Source organism: Corvus moneduloides, chromosome 6 (assembly GCF_009650955.1).
Source record: "Corvus moneduloides isolate bCorMon1 chromosome 6, bCorMon1.pri, whole genome shotgun sequence".
Lineage (NCBI taxonomy): Eukaryota > Metazoa > Chordata > Aves > Passeriformes > Corvidae > Corvus > Corvus moneduloides.
In genome coordinates, this window is record NC_045481.1 from 16,696,513 (window position 1) to 16,715,994 (window position 19,482).

General features: G+C 36.0%; 1 protein-coding gene across 3 annotated transcripts in view; it reads left to right on the plus strand.

Moving 5' to 3' along the window:
• TTC7B (tetratricopeptide repeat domain 7B) overlaps positions 1-19,482 on the plus strand; it is a 130,028-nt gene that overhangs the window by 25,257 nt on the left and 85,289 nt on the right. For 2 of the 3 annotated variants that reach the window (XM_032112161.1, XM_032112159.1), the window contains exons 4-6: positions 8,228-8,358; positions 10,445-10,566; positions 10,972-10,995. In XM_032112161.1, coding sequence (XP_031968052.1) covers positions 8,228-8,358; positions 10,445-10,566; positions 10,972-10,995 — 277 coding nt within the window. The remainder of the gene's footprint in view (positions 1-8,227; positions 8,359-10,444; positions 10,567-10,971; positions 10,996-19,482) is intronic. The other variant, XM_032112160.1, reaches the window with a different exon arrangement.

Genomic DNA, 19,482 nt, shown 5'->3' on the forward strand with positions numbered 1-19,482 from the left:
TATAAGTTAGATTGTGACATTACAGAATTGTAGCCTTATTGCCGCAGGTCATTTTACATCTTTATTGCTTACATCTTTATTTGAAGAACTGTGTTTACATTTAGATGATGTATGTTGAGAAAGGTGAGACTGTCTTTACTGCTGCTGACCCATATTCAAATTTAATGTTGCATTTACCAAGTTAAATGATTGGCTATTAATTAGTTCTGTTTACAGAAACATGGAAATACTCATTAGGTTCAGTGGCAGTGTCAGGTGCATGTGGATTGCTACTTTGCATTTGGGAAAAGATGCTGCACTTAACTTTAATCATATGCGATTGTAATGGGATCTTGTGCGCTGCTAGCCTGTGTCAGCAGACACCGAGCAACTCTTCATGGAAGAATGCTAAATGAAAGCTGGTTTAGTAATTATGCTGGGGATCTCTAGACTCATTAGGCAATGGGTCAAGAACTCAGGTTCCTCGCCCCCTCCTGTCTTGCTGTGCAAATGTTGCAGACTGTCAGTGAGCATTTTGCAGACCATGGCAAGGAGGTCTATGCTATAGGGAGTTCAAATTTTCTCCATTAAAGCTTTTCTTTCCCCAGACTACATTTATGACTTCTGCCCTGCTGGAACAGGGACTGGGAGGAGCCCAGGCATTTGTCCTGCTTTCCTCAGTGCTGCTTTTAGCTCTATTATTTGAAAGCCAAACTCTGAATAAGAATACTATATTTCTTGTTAAAATAGAATTCTTTTGGACTTGAGCAGTTTGGTGGTGTCTTCGTAGTTTCTTCGAAACCTTTAGAATTTCTTCAGAATCCTTCATTTGGCAGAGTTGTTGGGGTTTTAGGAACTCTCCTGGTTTGGTTTTTTTTTTTTTTTTCTGTTAAAGGAATTTTCCCCATGCGTGTTGCTACGGGGACAAATTGCTGGGTACTTAAGAAAAACAAAGACCTAGCCATTGGGGGTGGGGTGCATCTGGCTACTCTTTTGTTTCACCTGGGTGTGTGGGCAGTCGGTCTCGTCTTTTGGACAGAGAGGGAGGCTGCTTTCGTCTGCTGCTTTTCCTTCTGCCAGAGAAACCCCGGGATCCCAAGCCCACCTTTCCCTGCCCCGCTGGGGACCGGGCCGTGGCCACCCTGCCCCCGCCATTGCTTCGAGCCTTCGCTACGTTGTAGCCCTGCTCACCCTGCCTGCCCAGACCTCTGGGGGGTTCCCCACTTGGATGCGTCTCATCTGCTATCCGGGATTTGTGCTCATCCCTGCTGTTCCAGCCTGCTGTTCCAGCCTGCTGTTCCCAAGGGTCTGGCCGGACACCGGGATCGGCTGCCCAGGGGTTTGTGAAGCCTTTGTCCCATCCCTTCCCGGGATCCCAGGGCACCGGTGCCGCGTGTGTCCCGAGCTCGCTCCGGAGCGCCCCCTGCAGCCGCGGGGGAACCATCGCACCTGCCCTGCTCACCGGGAGCCGCCAGCGCCCCTGCCGGCTGCGAGCGGAACTGCACCCGAGGGGAAAGGGCCCGACAGCCGAGAAGGCTGGCACTGGGTTTGTGATTGTTTGCTGTTACTGCCAGAGTTATTGCTGCTTGTTTGACTGGTTATACACATATAGATATATAATAGTAAAGAACTGTTATTCCTATTTCCCACATCTTTGCCTAAAAGCCCTTGATTTCAAAATTATAATAACTCGGAGGGAAGGGGGGTTGCATCTGCTTTTCCAATGGGGGCTCCTGCCTTCCGTAGCAGACACCTGTCTTTCAAACCAAGACAAGAGTGAAGAGAGATTAAAAATGTTGGGCCCAAATTAAAAAGTAGTGATTCTGGCCTTCTTTTCTCATGCCACAGGAAGAGCAGATATCACAGTGGAGCTCTGTCTTTTTTCCTTAGAGGTGCTTGTAGGAGCAATCCTGACATTTTACAGTAGAACAGTATAAATTCCATAGTTAAATAATTTCCTTTGTCCTTAGCAAATAGCTTTCTTGATGCCCATTCCATACACTGGTGAGCAGCATTTCTGCTTTGGGGGAGTGTTCAGCAGAGAGATATTCACTCACTCCAGGATGTGCAACAATAACCAGTCCTTTTTCCAGCTTTTATCTCTAGGTTGAACTTTTTCAGCCCTGCCACAAGATGCTGGCCTGTTAAAGGGCTATGCTGTAGCAAGAATTGCCTGGCACATGGTTATTAACAAACAAATGTGTGTGTGGAAAAATACTGATCTCTTCTGTTTAAAAGATACTGTAAAAGTCTGTTTCTTAAGAAAACACAAAGATTGGAATGCATTACATTTAGAGGAAAAGTGTGACCAGTTGTTTCACAACAGTTATCTCAGATGATGTTAAAAGAAATCCTGAAATCCTGTTATGGTTTTATTGACTGCTTGGAGTAATAAGTAGGTATTAATTTCAGAAAAAGAGGTGAGTATTTCTGGGTTTTTTTCCCTTTTTAACTGAGAAATTTCAAGGTGCTTAGAAGCGCTAGCATAATAACTATGGCATTAGAAAAGCTGTATTAATGAAATGACATTGCAGTATGGGCATGTGGGATAAAATGCTCTGTTCTGCCTGAAAAGTTGTGCTTATGTTACTCCGGGTTTAGTCTAGAATGGAATTTAATTCTCTGTAAGTAGTGCAGGTTTAAAAGAGTGGGTAGCCAGAGGACCTTCTCTTAAAATCTAGTGTGCTGAGAGAAGGGGATATTGGCTCTTTTCCTGGTGCCTTTTCTGGAAAGCACATGTATGAAGCTAGCCATAAACCTTGCATTCTGACAGTTGTTGGAGACTTTTCCCCTTGAGTCTTGGCATAATGGGGTGGGCAGTACAAGATACTTTAAAAATCAGAGTAATTATTTTTGTTTCCCTAAATTGTCTAAAGCAATAGGCAATGCCTACAGTGCATCTTGAGTCACTGTAACAGTAAGAGGTAGTTTATTATAAATATATTTGCTTACTCTTTATTCTTTTTCTCTTTTCCTTTATAATAATTACTTTCCAAATATCAGTAGGGAATTGAATAAAAAAACACCCCCCATGCTTTGCTTTCTAAAAAAATTCTCTAAAAATATTCTCTGCAAGCAAATCAAAATCTTTGATTGAGGATTTAATAAGTCCTTCCCTTCAGTGAGATTAGCAGTTTATGTTCTAAGTTCAGGAATAAACTGTGGGAGTTCCTTGATAGCAATAACAATAAACTAAACATGAAGTTTCTTTAGAAGGAGGTGAAAGGGGGTTTTTGTGTACAGCCTTTGGAACACTTACCAGCATTTGGAACATTTATCAGCACTTTGCATAGCATATAAGGAAAACAAAGTGCTGTATACTCAAATACACTCAGGTTTTACATGTCCATGTAAGGAAAACAGGAAGCCAACCCAGAAATCTTTATGTATTGATGCCACTCTCTCTCTTGAAAAAAACATGTTTATTGACTTAAGTATAAAATAGTAATTCACTGTTTTTCCTCTGTCCTTTGACTTGTCTACTGGAAACAGTGGATAAACAATGGGGTCAGTTATTATTTGTGGTCTCTAAAATTTCTGCAGACAAGGTACTGGCTGGCATCATGGATAATCCTCAGATACATAATGCTGTAAGTGTGACAGGCCTTACCCTTGTGGTTCTGTTGGGTTTTTTAAAATGATCTCAGTAGTGGTCTGTGTGGTAAGAGTACTTGGTAAAGATCTGAACTGTGCTGTGGGTTCCCTTTTGACCTTAGAGTAACTTTTGGTTTACTCTGTGTGGTGAAATGGGAGTATGGCTTAATTGGTTTTCCTACAGAACTGAAGTCTGGGGTTTTTTGACATAAAAAGGGTTGATTAACTACTTATGTGGGGACTTCTTAAAAATAGTTTTTTACTTGTTCTTACTGAGGCATCCTCTTTTTTGGATAGTGGTCAGTTTCTGCAAATGTGGTGGTACGGCCGGCCTGGTCTTCTATTTGGAAAAAATGTTTACATGGCATAACCTTGGCCACTGATTTGATACTGCAGACACAAGAATGCCACTTATTTGAAGAGAATAAAAATGTCTAGTGTTTGCTTTCTGAATATTTTATAAAACATATAAAGTTTTTGAAAATTTAAGGAAAACCTTTTCAAGTTACTATATAATTTAAATATCAGGAATATTCTTCTCTTGTCCAAATGCTGTTTGTTGCTCTTCTGCTCTTTTGACAAGCAATTTTAGAGTTACCTTGCAAAACGTGTAAGCTTAATTAGTATGGACTCGTATTCCTTTCACTGCTTCTCACTTTCTTTCCCCTCAGGAGTCATGTTGCTTGATATCAGGACTAGACATGTATGAGATAAGTGTCTTCCCAAAATGAAACTGACCCAGTTTGTTGGAAGCTTTTATTTGAAGATGGTTTTAACTGGAACGGCTCAATCTTAAAAGCCTTGAATATCAAAGTCAACTTGTGATACCAGTTGTCATGATACTCTTGAATGCAGAATAAAACAAAATAATCAAAAGTTAAATAAAACAATAGCTATGGCCTTTACAACAAATGCAGTAACATTTTATAGCAGTAACCTGTACCTTATTTCCAAATATCTCTAAGCAGTGTGTAAACAGTTAAAGAAATGCCTACCCTTTTGGGGGAGAACGGCAGATTCCTGCCTGGCAGGTGTGGGAAGAATCACAAAGGGGAGAAGTGACTTGTCTGATTCCATGACAAATCTTCAGTAGATAATTTAGGATGATATGTGTTCTTTTGAACTTCATGTGTTTCTCTGTTTTATATGTTACCATGTGCTTGTTCTTGTTTCTGAGGGCCCAATATAATGATCCCTATCTTAATTAACTTCTTATCATCTCTCAGTATTCTCATGAAGAAGTGGGCAGTATATTATGTAGTTGTTATTGCTGTGTTGCTATGTATGTATATTTTAAATTAAATAGTATATATATACACTTTATATAGAAAGTGTATATACATACTTTATTTTCTTTATACATTACATTATTTCTTAAATTTCATCTGCATTTAAGAAAAAAATGGGTAGTCTGGAGTGACTTGTTTTAATGAAATCATAATTAGAGCAATCATAATTTCTCCAGGATTTTTCCTCTAGTTGATACGTTTTCATTTTTAACACAGCATTAAACTGCAATTTTTACTTGTGTCATCACAACAAATACAGCATGCAAACCATTCTGTTAAGTGGTCATTTCAGAATAGATCTCCAAATAAACTTCCTTCTCCAAAGCGTTACATACTTAAAATATACATAATTTCCTGGGTTTAGTAAAAATACCAGAAAAAAGAAAAAGTGAATACTAGTTACACAGTGGAGTTTCTCTAAGAAGTAGTGTTCTGTACTTCAAAGAACACTTAAAATTAAATACTTCCCTAATTCATTACTTAAAATTTCTGGCTGAACACTGAGGTGTTTTTGTATCATAATGATAATTCTCAGCTAAAGTAAGAAAATGTCCTTATAGTGAGTTTTTCAGATTTAAAAGATTATAGTTATGGCCATAAATTGTAAAAATAGAAAGAATAAATCTGAGTCATCTACAAATAGTCAGTTGAGCAATATGCTTCATATAGTAGATGGTTACTCAGGGGTGTTGGCTGTTCATAGTATGGGAGAGAAGGAATGGGGAGGAGTGATCCACACACAAATTACCTGGTGCTTTCAGTCATTTGATGTGTTTATTAAAGCTCATTTATTGTATTCTTTAGTCACCTTTGAGTTTGAAGGTGTTCGTGTAGGACGCTGCAAACTTTCTATCCAGTATCAAGCTTGCATTTAGATCTTCCTTTCAGAAGTCTCTTCAAACCTCCTGTAGTACAAGGAGACCTGACTTTTTTCTATAGTTAAGCCTTGCTACTTTGGGGTCTATTGTTACTTTGGGGACTTATTGTTATTCAAAAAATTTCTTGGATGTTTTGATTTGACTGAAAAGTTGAAAAAAAGCAGATTAGTTAGGTACTCTAGACTATTTGCAAATATACTTAAGTTTTAGAGGTATGCTAGGTTAAAACTATGACATGTCAGCAAAACCCAGTGTCTACTTTACTCAGATTTAGTGAGTTTTTAGGAGACAGACAATTTGTGTGTTTGCTGTGCTTTAGGAATGTGTAGTTATTTTGAAAAGTATATTGGATGTTACTTTGTCTTTAGCAGGAGTCTTAGTACTGGAGTCAGGATTTTGTCTTAGCTGGATGTATAGCACATAGAGTAAGATATATGTTACTTGTACTGGTAAAGGGTGGATTGGAGGGTAAAGGTGGCCAACAAACTCTCATACAAACGTAAGGCATCCTCTCAAGCCAGAAATCTGGCTTTATGTTTTTTTTATACAGATGAGCTACACTTTTACAGAGAGATTGAAACTTAATAGATGTTCTGAAATAATCTGAAGGCCACAGATATTGCACAGTTTTGAGTTTACCAATAAATAAACTCCAGGTTATGTAGCTGTGTCTTCCCAAGTTTTTTTGTAATTGTAATGAAACATACTGTACTGACGTTACAGTATTGATTGACAGAAATCCTTTGATAAAATGTTCTTCAAACTGGATTTGTACTACTTGGCATTCTACAGACATCTGCCCAATATATGTGTTTTGTTGTTGTTTTTGGTTTTAGTTTCTCCAGCAATGGATTCTCAAAACTTTCAATGATGAGTTGATAATACAGTAATTTAAATTGTAGATTATATCAATGTAGGAGCAGTTGAAGGCACTTTAGGATTAGTGTGTACTGCTGACAAGCTGGAAGAATGACCTGAAATAAATCTGTTAACGTGTGGCAAGTCCTACCTCAAATGCAATTAATTATTCAAATAAATATAAGATGAAATAGTTGGCTTGAAGAATATGAGCTGGTGATCTGTTGCAGATCATAAGTGGAAGAGAGTTTTTACTAATATGTAAGGGAAGGCACTGAAGTTCAGCTGATTTTTAATACCTTTTTTTAAAGTATCCCTTATGAAAACCAGGAAGTCTTTAATCTTCTCTGCTCAGTGCTCTTGAGGCCTCAAGTGAAGCCATGTATCCTGTTTTGGCACAGTGAGTCATGGTAGAGGTAACCAGTTGGAGAGTGTCTAGAGGAGATAAAAATGATTAGCTGTTAAGGAAGCATGAAAAGAGAAATTAGTGAGAAATGACATTTTTTGTTGCAAGCATGTCTCTCTCTCTAGATGAATCACAGAATAATCTGAGTTGGAAGGGACCCAGAAGCATCATGGAGTCCAATTGTAAGTGAATGGCCCATAGGGGATCAAGCCCATGACCCTGGTGTTACTGGCACCATGCTGTAACTTGCAGTGTTTTGTGAAGAACAGAATAACCTCTCTGTGAGAATGAATCAAAGTAGTTAATCTAGAGAGAGAGATTTAGGCATTAGGAAAAAATACTGTTTGTGAGAATGGTTGAGCTCTATTGTAATTTGCATATGAAGGCCAAGGCATCCCTATCCTCAGAAGCTTTAAGGAACAGGTTAGACAAGTGTCAGGGGTTGGTTGATTCCTCCATCAGATAAATGGATTCATATTCTTGAGGTCCTTTCCAGCACTTTAATTATCTTGAAAATAGCTGTAATAGAAGTGACTTGTGTAGGAGTTAGTATTGATTAGTAAGAGTTGTTGCATTTTTATTTGAGACAAGCAAAGATTTTTTTTTTCTTCAAAGCACGACATAATGTATTTGTTGGGTAAGTCCTGATCAGAAAAGTCTTATATGGCCTTGATGAGAGTGAACTCCCTGTTCTAAATTTAAATACAAAAATTACACTGCCTAACACATTGGTTTTTTAAAATGTATTTGTTTTTATAAATTACACTTCCTAACACATTGGTTTTTTAAAATGTATTTGTTTTTATAGATGTTTTTGCCTTGCACAGTAACTAGGTTAATATTACCTTGAGTGCCTTTTTTCACTGTGCCTTTGTTTCTATGATCATTCTGGAAAAGTTAAGGCATACTCAGTAATGTAAAACTGGTATAGAAAGACACCATATACTTTTGTGGTAGATTGTCATAATGTCTTTTAAATCAAAATTGCTTTAAAAAAATTGCTGCTTCTGGATTTATAATTATTGAGGAGGAGCCACTTTTATTTATTCATTTTTATTATTATTATTATTATTATTATTAGTGTCTGTTTTAGGGGATCATACCTTCCTTTCCTTTGTTTCTTCTCCTGACTAAAGGGGCTTAACCTGGACTATGTTTTGGGTATAATACTAGATGACATTAGTTTTTAATGTTTCGTTTGAATTTTTTTTTTGCCTCCCAAGGTCTCTGTCTTGAGAAGCTGCCAATATCTTCCTCAGCTAGCAATCTCCATGTGGACCGTGAACAAGAAATTGTTACATGCTATGAGAAGGCTGGGGATATTGCTCTCTTGTACCTCCAGGAGATAGAAAGGGTAAGTTGGGGTGATTTTCCTGATTGAAGAATTGTGTGGCTCATCTTTCATTGATGTGGTCTTACCAACATCTTGGTAACTCAACAAAAAGATGTCTGGTGTTTCTTTTCATAAGAATTCAATGCACATTTACAATTTGACAATAAGTTAGTATGCACTAATGGATGCCTGGCATCTATCCTTCTACTGTTGTCTCATTCTGACCTCTTGGGAAACAGCACTAATTGCCAAAAAAGGGACAGAGCTCCTCTGAGCTACTCTATATATTTCAGATGCTGATCTATGGCCTCTTGTTACGCTGTGGTAGTTCATTCAGAATCATGGGATTATGGTGTCTTTCAAACACATATGTTACAATATGTATGTTGCATGTATGTCCTTACTAGCTGTTCAGATAATTCTTGAAAAGAATTTAATTCAAAATGAAGCTATGAAGATAGAAAATTAATCTTGTTGATGTTTTTTTTGAGTCAATAACATGACTGCGCCTAAATTCTCTTTTATAAACTATTTGAAGATAAAATTCTGACATAACATTGTACCCGTCAGCAAGTTCAATGACATAGCAGCCAGAACAGTAACTGAAAGTGTGTTTCTTCAGCTGATAGGCACAGTCCTAGGGCAATGAAAAAATCATCAGATATCATAGCCAGATAAACATATGATTTTGAAATATAGATGAACTTCAGATAACTCAATACTTTTATAAATTGAATCAGGAAAATGTTCCTGGATTTGATAGTCCATTTGTCATTTTTTCTCATTAATATATTCCTTACTGCATGTATGTATGAAACTGCAGTCACTGTCAGACTCTGGGGTACTAGATGTGTAGTAGACTTGGTTTTTATTAATGAAAGCTGTTATATCTGAGCTTCTCAATGTTAGACAAAATACAACAGAATATGGGCAGTTCTGCAGAATATTAAGCAAGTTCCTGTACCTCCTTGCCTTTTAGAAGTTATGGATTATGAATTATAAAAAGTTAAACTTAGGCTCTTCATTTGTTAAGAGCATAACACTTCATGATTTAAATGCTTCAAGCTTTTTCTGAATTTAAAGGGATACAAAGGCTCTTTTATTTCCTCCTCTTGATTTCATTTACGCCATTAACTTTTGTCTTCTGTTTGTTACCACTTAGCAAAAACCCTTAAGTGATATAAATGCTTTTTTAAAAGAAATTTGTGGTACCCTTTATTTCTAGGAGTTACACACTGTTGCTTTTTATTTAGTCTTTGAGGTACATTTGGGCAAAATGCAGTATGCTTGGGGCTCTGTTCTTTGGCTTGTGAATGCTGTTAGAGTGAAGTGAGGTGACAATATCCATCTGATCCTCTTTTTCAGACTCATTGCTTGCAAGCTTCAGGCCTGTCACCTGACAGCTGTCTTTGAAGGAGTTATAAGACACAGTTAGGGTCATGAAAAACAGAAGAAAAGGGAAAGAAAACTGATGGGATGGGGGAGAAAAAAGTAATTCACATTGTTTTTAAAATTCATACAGGTTTTTATTTTCTGAGGGTTTTTGCTTGTTTTGTTGTCATCTTTTAGTGGCTGGTAGACTATGTGCACTGAATATGAAGGCAAATGAAAAATGATAACTCCACATTTTGACGGCATTTTTAATGCTGAGGTAATACAATTATTTCTAAAGATTTTTTTGGAAATCAGTCTGGACATAACTTTCAATCTGCTTACTGCTCTCTGCAACAGTCTTTTCTAACCTAACAGGAGTTTTAGATTTTTGAATATCATCACCTCCTGCTACTGAACAAGATTGCAAATATGCTTTTTCATATTCCTCTCTTTCATATACCATTCTTCAAACAATTTCTGAATAAGTATTATAAAATTTTGCTTAGCAGTATTTCTGCTTGGTAAATAAATTATCTTTAAGGGCCAAGAGCAAAAAGGTTGATATTTAGGTAGCAATGGAGGTAAAGCTAGAAATGGTCTACTAGCCACCACCTACAAATGGCAAAGATTTCTCCAACATTAAATATTAGCTTCCATGTAAAAGTACACAAACCTTGGTTTTAAGGTTTTTTTCTAAATACACTTTTCCCCCTTTTTTCTTTTGCTCTCTTAGGTAATTAATGCCAATATACAAAACAGAAGCCCTAAGCCAGGGCCCACTGCACATGAACAAGAACTTGGTTTTTTTCTGGAAACAGGACTTCAAAGAGCACATGTTTTATATTTCAAGAATGGGTGAGATTTGATTCTTCTTTTATTGTGTTTGGTTTTTTGCTTAGGTTTTGTATTTGTGATTTAACTGAGCATCATTTTTAGCAATTGTGGATTCTGTAATTATGAGATCCCTTATTAATAAAGTAGTAATTTTTTGATTAAAATAGTAAGGCTGCCCATATTGTATTTATTTACATATTGGAAAATTGTTTAGTCAAAGTATATTAAGCAGAAAGCATTTTATAGTTTTACTTACTAAATGTAAGAACTTAAAGTACCTTAAGTTTTAACTATTTGAAATTTATTATCGAGCACTCTTAAAAGTAATTGTCAACATATTGAAACTCTTGATTTTTATAATTTTGATTTTGTATAATTTTTTTCCAAATCTCTTCAGTTATCACTTATTTTAACATTATGCTGCAGGATTAATGTGCATGAAGATCAACAGTATGTATACAAGTATACAATCTTCATTGTACCTGCTCTGTAGATCCCTTTAGATTCTGCATGGGAGTTTCTTTATAATTTATTTTAAATAAGGCTTTGCTTAAAAGCCTAAAAATAAATTCAGTTACCACACAGAATGAGAAAAAGAATACAACTCTCCATTTTTAAGAACTTCAAAACTCGGCACAAATGGGTTTTAAGTACATTTCTGACATTTGTTGTAATCACATACTTTAAAAATTTGTTCCTGGGGCTTCTTATTTCATTAGGAAATTTGATTTTATTGAAATATTGGAACTTTTGATAGGACTACTATTTTGTACCAAAAATGTTCCTTATTCTTTCAAATATGTAAACCAGAGATGCAGGAAATCGTGCAGTGTCTGTAAAGAGTTCGAGATTTTAATGTACTGAAGGTAGGGTAAAAAAAGGCTATCCAAGTTTTAACCTGTTCAGGGATTTTAACAGGGAAATGATCACTGTGCTTTTGAAATCTTTCTTAAAGTATTGAAGTAGTGGTGCAATAACATGATCTGCGAGTTACACTTTAGTTCTGTTTTCATAACTTAATTGCAGGCGGAATGGAATGTTCTGAAAGCTGATTTTTTTCATTTACCAGGGCTAAAAATAAGATCTCTTTTTTCATGCTTGCACAAAAAATAAATAAAATATAGTTACTGAAAAAATCCCAGTGGCAGTCATGATTAAGAATAAGCTAGGTATTCCACATTTTGAAGAATGTTGATTGAAGGCCAGGGATGGAAATGGTGTCTACTGCTGATTGCTTTTACACACAACATGTCAGATTAAATGCACCATTTAAAGCAGGTTGTGATTAATGAAGAAAACAAAGAGCAACTGCACAAAAAAATTTATGCAGTGGATTGTTAAGGAGCATCCAGACGTGAGTGTTTTTCCTAGACCATATCAGCTGGTCTGGTGTGAACTTTGAAAGGCGATTTTATTTCATGTGCATTTTAATCCTTCCCAGTGAAGTTGTTGGTGATCTTGTTAACTCCTACATAAGCATATAATTTTTTTGCAGTCTTTGGTACAGTGATCCCTTGCAGTTTATAAGCTAATTACACATTATATATATAATTTTGAATTTCTTCGTCTAGTTCCATTGGCCAGTGGTACTTTTTTTGTGGTATGATAGGAAGTAAGGTGTTAGGAAAAATAGCTCCATGACAATCATTATTTTATATATTCCTGCTGTTACATCCATTACTTTCCTTCCTTAATTCAGAGTCAATCACAGTTCTTTCAATATTTCCTAATATGGTCGTTGTTCCAGGCCGCTTGTTGTGTGGCTGCTTTTAGGGATTGCTTTCTTAATTTTTTTCATTTTTTAACTTCAGTTTACCAGAACTGAAGAGAACTTTAAATATATACTTTTTCTAATAGGTATAAATTTAATTTATAGCCTGCTTTTTCATGCATCTATTTTAAGGATGTTTTGTCTCATTTTTAAATATGTCATCCCTCTTGATGTCAGGTTTATAGAAAGTAGGTTTGAGATCTTTCCAGTAAGCTTTGCAACATACTTCAAGTTTTAATGTAATCTAAAATCATTTTTGTACACGTATGTCAGTTTCAAACTAGAAAAGAAAATAAGATAATTTTTATACGAGCTGGAAGACCATAATTTCAGCAGTAACTTAGGGAGTATTGCTGCCTACCCATAAAGTTGGTTGATCTACTTCAAATTTCCCTTTTGTTTGTTAACTGTACAAAGATTTTCTTTTAAGTTGAGTAATCAAGTTTTTCTAGAGGTTTAAGTGATTATGTTGCAGGTATGCATTATCTTGTATGAAAAGCTAGGAAGTGTTTGAAACTTAACTTAGCCTTTCTGCTAAGTGGTGGTATTTTGAAAATACATGGAAATGCAATTAGCTAAAAAAAAAAAAAGTTGAAGTGGAAATAGTCTGAACCAGAAAAGTGTTCATTTAGTGCTATTAAGACACAAAACTGAAATGAATGGTTTCTTCTGAAGCATACAGAATTTCATTAAAGAAACAAACTACATACCCATTTTTCACTTGGGAGATGAGGAACATTTCAGCTTGGAAATGCCTAACAAGGAGGTTGATGAAGTTTTTCTAAAACTTGGGGTAGGGTTTGTGTATTTTTTAAAAAACATTCCGAAATATGTAACTTTACATGTCTTTCAGGATGATTACATAATTTGTGTAGTAGTTGCTTTGTAATTTCATATTGAAGGAGTTCAAAGTTCTGATGTTTTTCCAAGAAAAGCTGTGAGCACAGGAACTTTGACATTAGTATTTAACATAGCTGTTTTCAAGTAGAATGCCCCTGAGAAAGAGAGGTCAGCTGTTTATGTACCCAGTGTTTCTTCAATCCTACTATTTACTTTGTATTCATGTTATGAGGTTTACAAATTAATTTTGTCTTTTTTATGGTTTTTATTTTTGAGGTAATAATGTTCACAAAGATACTGGAAGTGTGTGCTCTTGAAGTAAAATGGCGTTCTGGTTGAAGTCTAAAATCAGTAGGCCATCGTGTGAAAACCAGACTTACCTAACTTTCAGAGCTATTTTTTTTGGCTTATTTTACACCTCCTCCAAGGATATTGCTCTGGATCCAGACTGCAATTTGGTCTGTCTCCATCATGGTTCACATACTCAGTTAAAGCCTGAGGATCCTGGAGAAGATCTGTACTCCTCATGGGGCCATTACCCGTGCTGGCACAGCCACAGTGAAGCAAGACATTACCAGTCTCCTCCAGCAAGTTGTTATGTATAGATTGGCTTCTTCTCCATAGAAAATTAGCCCTAAAAAAATAATTAAAAAGATCAACCAATGTTTCTCAATTTCCGTATAATTGATATACTTGATTTATATTGGCTTTAAATGTTTGACAAGCACAGCAAAAAGCCCTACTTAGAGTATGGGATTTATCTATGTAGAATTTCTTTTACCTGTTTTTGTCTTTTCACTATAGCATATGACAGAAATAGCATAAGAATATTGCTCTCTTTCTGGTAAGGGAGGAACAGTGGATGAGGGCCAATCTGTAGGTGCTTCTATTCCACATGTGTATCTGTACAGTGCTCACAACTACGGATTTTAGTGATGAAACCCATGAGAAAAGGTTTATGGAAATGCTTGACATAAATGCACATGAACATCCTGTAAGATCAGCTCTCTACTGTATTAGAATGCAGTACTAGATACCTATCACACTGCATCTCTTGAGATCTTGTTGCACATCCTACATCAGGCTCAAAACAAGTTGGTGTTTAAGTAGAGTAGAAAGTAAGATGTAAACATTGAAATCCTACAAAGTATCACATTCCTTATATGTAAAATATCACCGCTGTATATTGGAAAGCAAGCAAGATCACTTCTGCTGCAATTTTCAAAACAGCTTTTTTCTCTATATACCTGCTTTCATGTTTGTGTGGTTAGGAAGGTAATGCAAGAATATATTCAAGATAGGAACAAAAATCACTGCTCTGTGATTCCTAGCAAAAATAAGTTTTCAAAGGATACTTTATTTAATCTGCCATATCAGAAGCTTTCCTCATCCTTATTTCCAATACTGTTCTTACCTCTTAGTTTTCACTGAAAAAACTTCATTTGAACATGAGAGGAAATTATTATTCCCTCAGATATTCAAGATAAAATCATCCATTATGAATGCTTTCTCTTTCAAACCTTACTGTATGTTTGTTGCTCAGAATTGTGTCTTAACTTCAAGAGTTTAAAATAAGATTCCATTGTGAAGTTACAGGTAGGAAACCTGGCAGTGTTACAGGGAAGACTAAAGTGGAAATAAACATGAAGGAATCGCTTTTATTCAAAACCTTATCAACTTCTGTAATAACTAGTTATACAAAGAACAATGAAAGAGTAATGTCAGTATCTGAGTTGATGTTCAAGGCTGATACTCTTAATAGTTTGTGATTGGAATTCTGACTCCAGCTCACTTTTTCCAAGAAGATATGTAGCATTTTTTAGCCCATGTACTACATGTCTTGACGGTGGCTGTTGATTGCATTTGCAAGCGTCAGATTGTAGCTTTTGGTTTTATGATGAGTTGTGATGGCTGGCAAACAAAATTGGATCCTCAGTCTGGGGAGGTATTATTTTGTACACTTCCCTTACTCCCCTCAAAATGCTCATTTTACTGCTGTAGTTAATGCTCTTGTTTTTCCACTGTAAAGAGGAGTTACACTGCTAGCATGCATTTTCCTTGTTTGCCTTTTGCTGGTTCAGGTGCTTGTTTGGTTCTTCTGGGGAGTCTTTTTGTTCTCAAAGAAATCCTGTCTTTCTCTCATTCTGGTGAGAAGAATTGATTCATTGGAAGGTGTGATAATGGCTGGTGTGGCTGTCAGAAATGAGATAGGACCATGGCAAGTGAGCATAGGAAGATATCAAGAAGGAAGAATGGTGGAAAAAGGGAACAAACACTAAGAGATGGGAATGGGGAGGATGAGATCTTCCTCTTCAGGTAGTGAACCATTAGGTGGACTACCTACCAGTGGAACTGCAGTCTGGGCAGTGTTTTCATTTTGAATGCATGAATGCCAGAATTGCTGCTTGATTGGGCTTTTTCAAATACTTAAGCTTGTGTAGCTCTAATGGCACACTGAAGATGTTTTATTTATAAGCCCAAACAGCAGTTAAGAACTTTCAAACATCAAGCAAACATGATCTTCTGTAATGAATTTGAGAAATCTGGGATTTTTCTTTCTACATGAGGTAACAATGGATAAAATGAGAAGTGTGCCACGAACATTTTTTTAAAGTAGGTTTTAAAAAAAAAAAAAGTAGATTCTGCCAGGAAATTAGGGATTTTCTACATTTTATTCAGAAAATAATGCCCTGTGTTAATTAATGTTTTGTGAAAATTATATCGATTGTGGGTGTACTGAGAGTGTAAGTATGAAAGGAAGAGAGTGAAAACAGGACTGTCTGAAGTTGCAAGTATGTTGCCTCTCATAGATCGGTATCTAAATGCATCCCAGGGTGTTTTTTTAATTGTGGATTAAGTTATACTTCTTCTCCACTCTCTTAAACATGAACAGAAAACAGACACAGACATTAATCACCATCACCCAAAGCACCATCCATTGTGCAGAGTATGTAGCTTTGTCCATTTGGGCAGGCCTTTTATGAAATTTATGGAAGAGAGCCATAGAATTGCAGTCCTAATTTATTTTCTTTTTAGTTCATCTTGTAGGGCTGTACAAAGCACTATGGTAAACAGCATACCTTGGTATTAGGATCTTCTGTTACTGCTTAAGAGTTAATCTCTTGCTTTGTCACATTTCTTGCTTTTTGCTTATGTAGTAACTTATTTTAATGTGAAATTGTTTCTGGCCTTAATACTGTGTAAATGACTGTTAATTGGCTAAAACGAATTAGTTAGAGTGTATGGATATTAATCCTTATGTTTTTTTGTAACCATGTCAGTTATACTGAAGTTACTAAAATGTCACTGTTCTGATTGGCATGCATATTAAGAGTTTTGGCTGCCCTTACTCCTTACCTTTAAAAGAATTCCTTTCTTTACTTTCATATTGAGTTTTTGGGAGAAAAAACCAAACTTTAAAACTTACAGCGTACCTATGAGTTTACAAACATTGCATTTCTTTTTCTAAGTATAGACAGAAAGAGAGAGAAAACACAAGCGAAGGTGGGAAGTGAGGTCAATCTTGTATGAGAATAATTAATTAGGTTCTAACTTGAATTGTTGTGGCTTAGGGTGCAAATACGTAGACACAAGGATGCAAATAGGCCCTAAAGGCATGTCTGTATGGACTTTCATTAGATCTTGGTTCTCAGCCTAACTGGCAGAGGGCTACTTAAAGAGTCAAAGTAAGGGGTTTTTTTCCTTGAAGATTTAAAGCATCAAACATTCAATTATCTTTAAAAATGAGAAAAATGCAATTCAAAGGAGTTGCTTTGAGCATGTTCTGGCAGGAGGCAGTCGTATAAACACATGTATGTAACTATCAGTGTCCATCTGTGGGCTGTCTTTGTCTTGTCTGAAATCACTGAAAATGTGTCAGTTACAAGTGAACGTTAATGTACCTTAAAATCCCTTGTCCCATGGAAGGAAGGGATCTCAAAGTCATTTACAGACACTGTGGGACATTGCTGTCTAAGTTAATGTGCCCTTTTGCTCTGGCATTCAATCAGCACAGCGAGAGCTGCTGACATGAGGGCACATTGTAGTGAAAAGCAGGTAAAAGCTGTGTGTGTGTCCTAGGCTAGGAAGGAAAACCATGTGCCAGAATAGCCACCACTCTTCTCCTCAATGTTACAAAATGTTAACAAATACAGGAAATGTACTTTGCTGAAAGCAGTACGGTGTGGAGATCTACCATATTATTCATGGTGTATTTTGCTTCATTTCTTGTCTCTCAAAGCATTTAACTCTATTTTAGGGTGATTTAGATTGTAGTTTTGAAGTCTGTTTTTTATTAAATTTCACGTAGAAGATGCTTGACAAGTCTGTTTTGTGTTTGTGTTGACTTGTGCAGTGGATAACTGTTAAATGCTTTATGAAGCAAAAGCTAATTCTGTATTTTAACTGCTTTTTTTTCCTTGTACAATCTTACTGCTTTTTCCATGATACAGTAGAACTTCAGTCACAATTTTCAGTCCCTTGCAGATGCTTAAAAAAGTGTGATAGGTAACTAATAGCAACCTGTCATGAAGTGTTTAAGGGCTTGTGAAAGTTGCATGCTTTTCATAAAGTGTTTTGTTATTGTTCTTGTAACACATCAAAAGACATAAACTACATATGGAAAAAAATGCCAATTCCTAAAATTTCATGAAGTTAATTGTGATTTGAAGTTCTACTACATAGTATATGTTTCACCTGCACTGGGAAAATAAAAGTTCAAGCTGACAAGTTCTTACTCATAACTCTTTTTCGACAATTTTGCAGGGAGCATTTCAGTTTTTTGGCATCTGCTTTGTTTGGTTGGGGTTTTCTTTCTTGGTTTGTTGTTTCGTTTTTTGGTTTTGTTTTTGCTTTATTTTCTTTTAAAAAATCTTGTTATAAGGATACATTTGTGACTTTGCAATACAGTCTTTGAGAAATAACACCATTCATGGGAAATACACACTTAGACCAGAGGACTTAAAGCTGGGATTCCAGTGGACTGGTTTTGGCTCTCTAAAATATTTGGAATGTGGTATTACTGAATGATATGCATTTTGGCTTTCCAAAGGTGCTGAATGTATCTAGCTTCCAATGAGTTTGGAGGTTTTCTTGAAATTTAGCCTAGTGACTATCTGTCCTTCATTAGTGTATGACGTTGGTGTAATAGTCATCAGCTATTGAGGCCTGCCTGTGTGAAATGTATAAATCAATATAGTCTTTCACACAGCCGTTTTCATGCAGATGTTTACACAAGATGCATTTTCTTTTCTATGTACTCGCTGGTCCCGCTATGGTCAAGCTCTGCTGTAGCATGTGGGCTTTTTACAAACAATTTTTACTTCTTGTGTGATTGGTGATTATTTCTTTTTAGCCAACTGGTGGCATACTTTGGCATAACTTTCAAGCTGTTCATACAGGTTTTGTTATTTGGAAATGCTACTTCTTTTAAAATGAGCTTTTATATAAAAGTATTTTAGAAGGTGAACTTGTGCCAGTGAAAGATGATGTCATGCTAGTGAAAGATGTGTGGAAACTAAAGTTTCTGAAATATTCTGATAATCCTTTATTATGTAAAACAGGACAGAGATGAGTGCTGTCATGTAATCTGAAGAGTAAAATAAATGAGTAGGTCTCTAGGTAAAGTGATAGGAGTACTACAGTCCTATAGCAAGATCTCTTGCTTCACACACTAGTTTCAGGTATTCTGCAACTACATTGAAAGAAATATCTGTATAAAAATGCTGGCTTTCTTTGAATTTGTGCGGAGTTGCAGTTCAAAAGATCAGTATTTTAAATATATTTTTAAAGAAAGACAGCAAACTAAGGAAGGCAGTTTTAACATCTGATTTATAGTGCAGTGCAATAGTGTTCTTACTTACAGAAAGCTTACACAATATGTAATAGTTCTTGTCTCTTTGGGCTCTGTCTTGGGTAAATGCTATGCAACTTGCCCATAACATCACACCTTAAGACAATATGTGATGTAACAGCAATGATTTGAGACAAATTATACTTTTGATCAAATACTTTGTTTCTTGACTGAACCATTTCACTTCAAATAGTGAAATGGTTGTCCTATTGTTGTGTTCAGGTTGCAGAATTCAGTTGTTCAGGTCAGCAAAAAGCTAACCCAGTCCTTCACCAGTTCAAAGACAAATTGTATCAGTACAAAATAAAATACTCTAAACTGCTTTTATGTGCAATAAAACCTCCAAACAACTGATAAAGAGGTGAGAAAAAAGGTAAAGCTGTAAGATCATTCAATATAATCTATTGTTTGAGAAGAAAGTTCAGATCTGCTAAAATTGTTAGTATCAATGATGCCTCTGAGGATCTTCAATCTC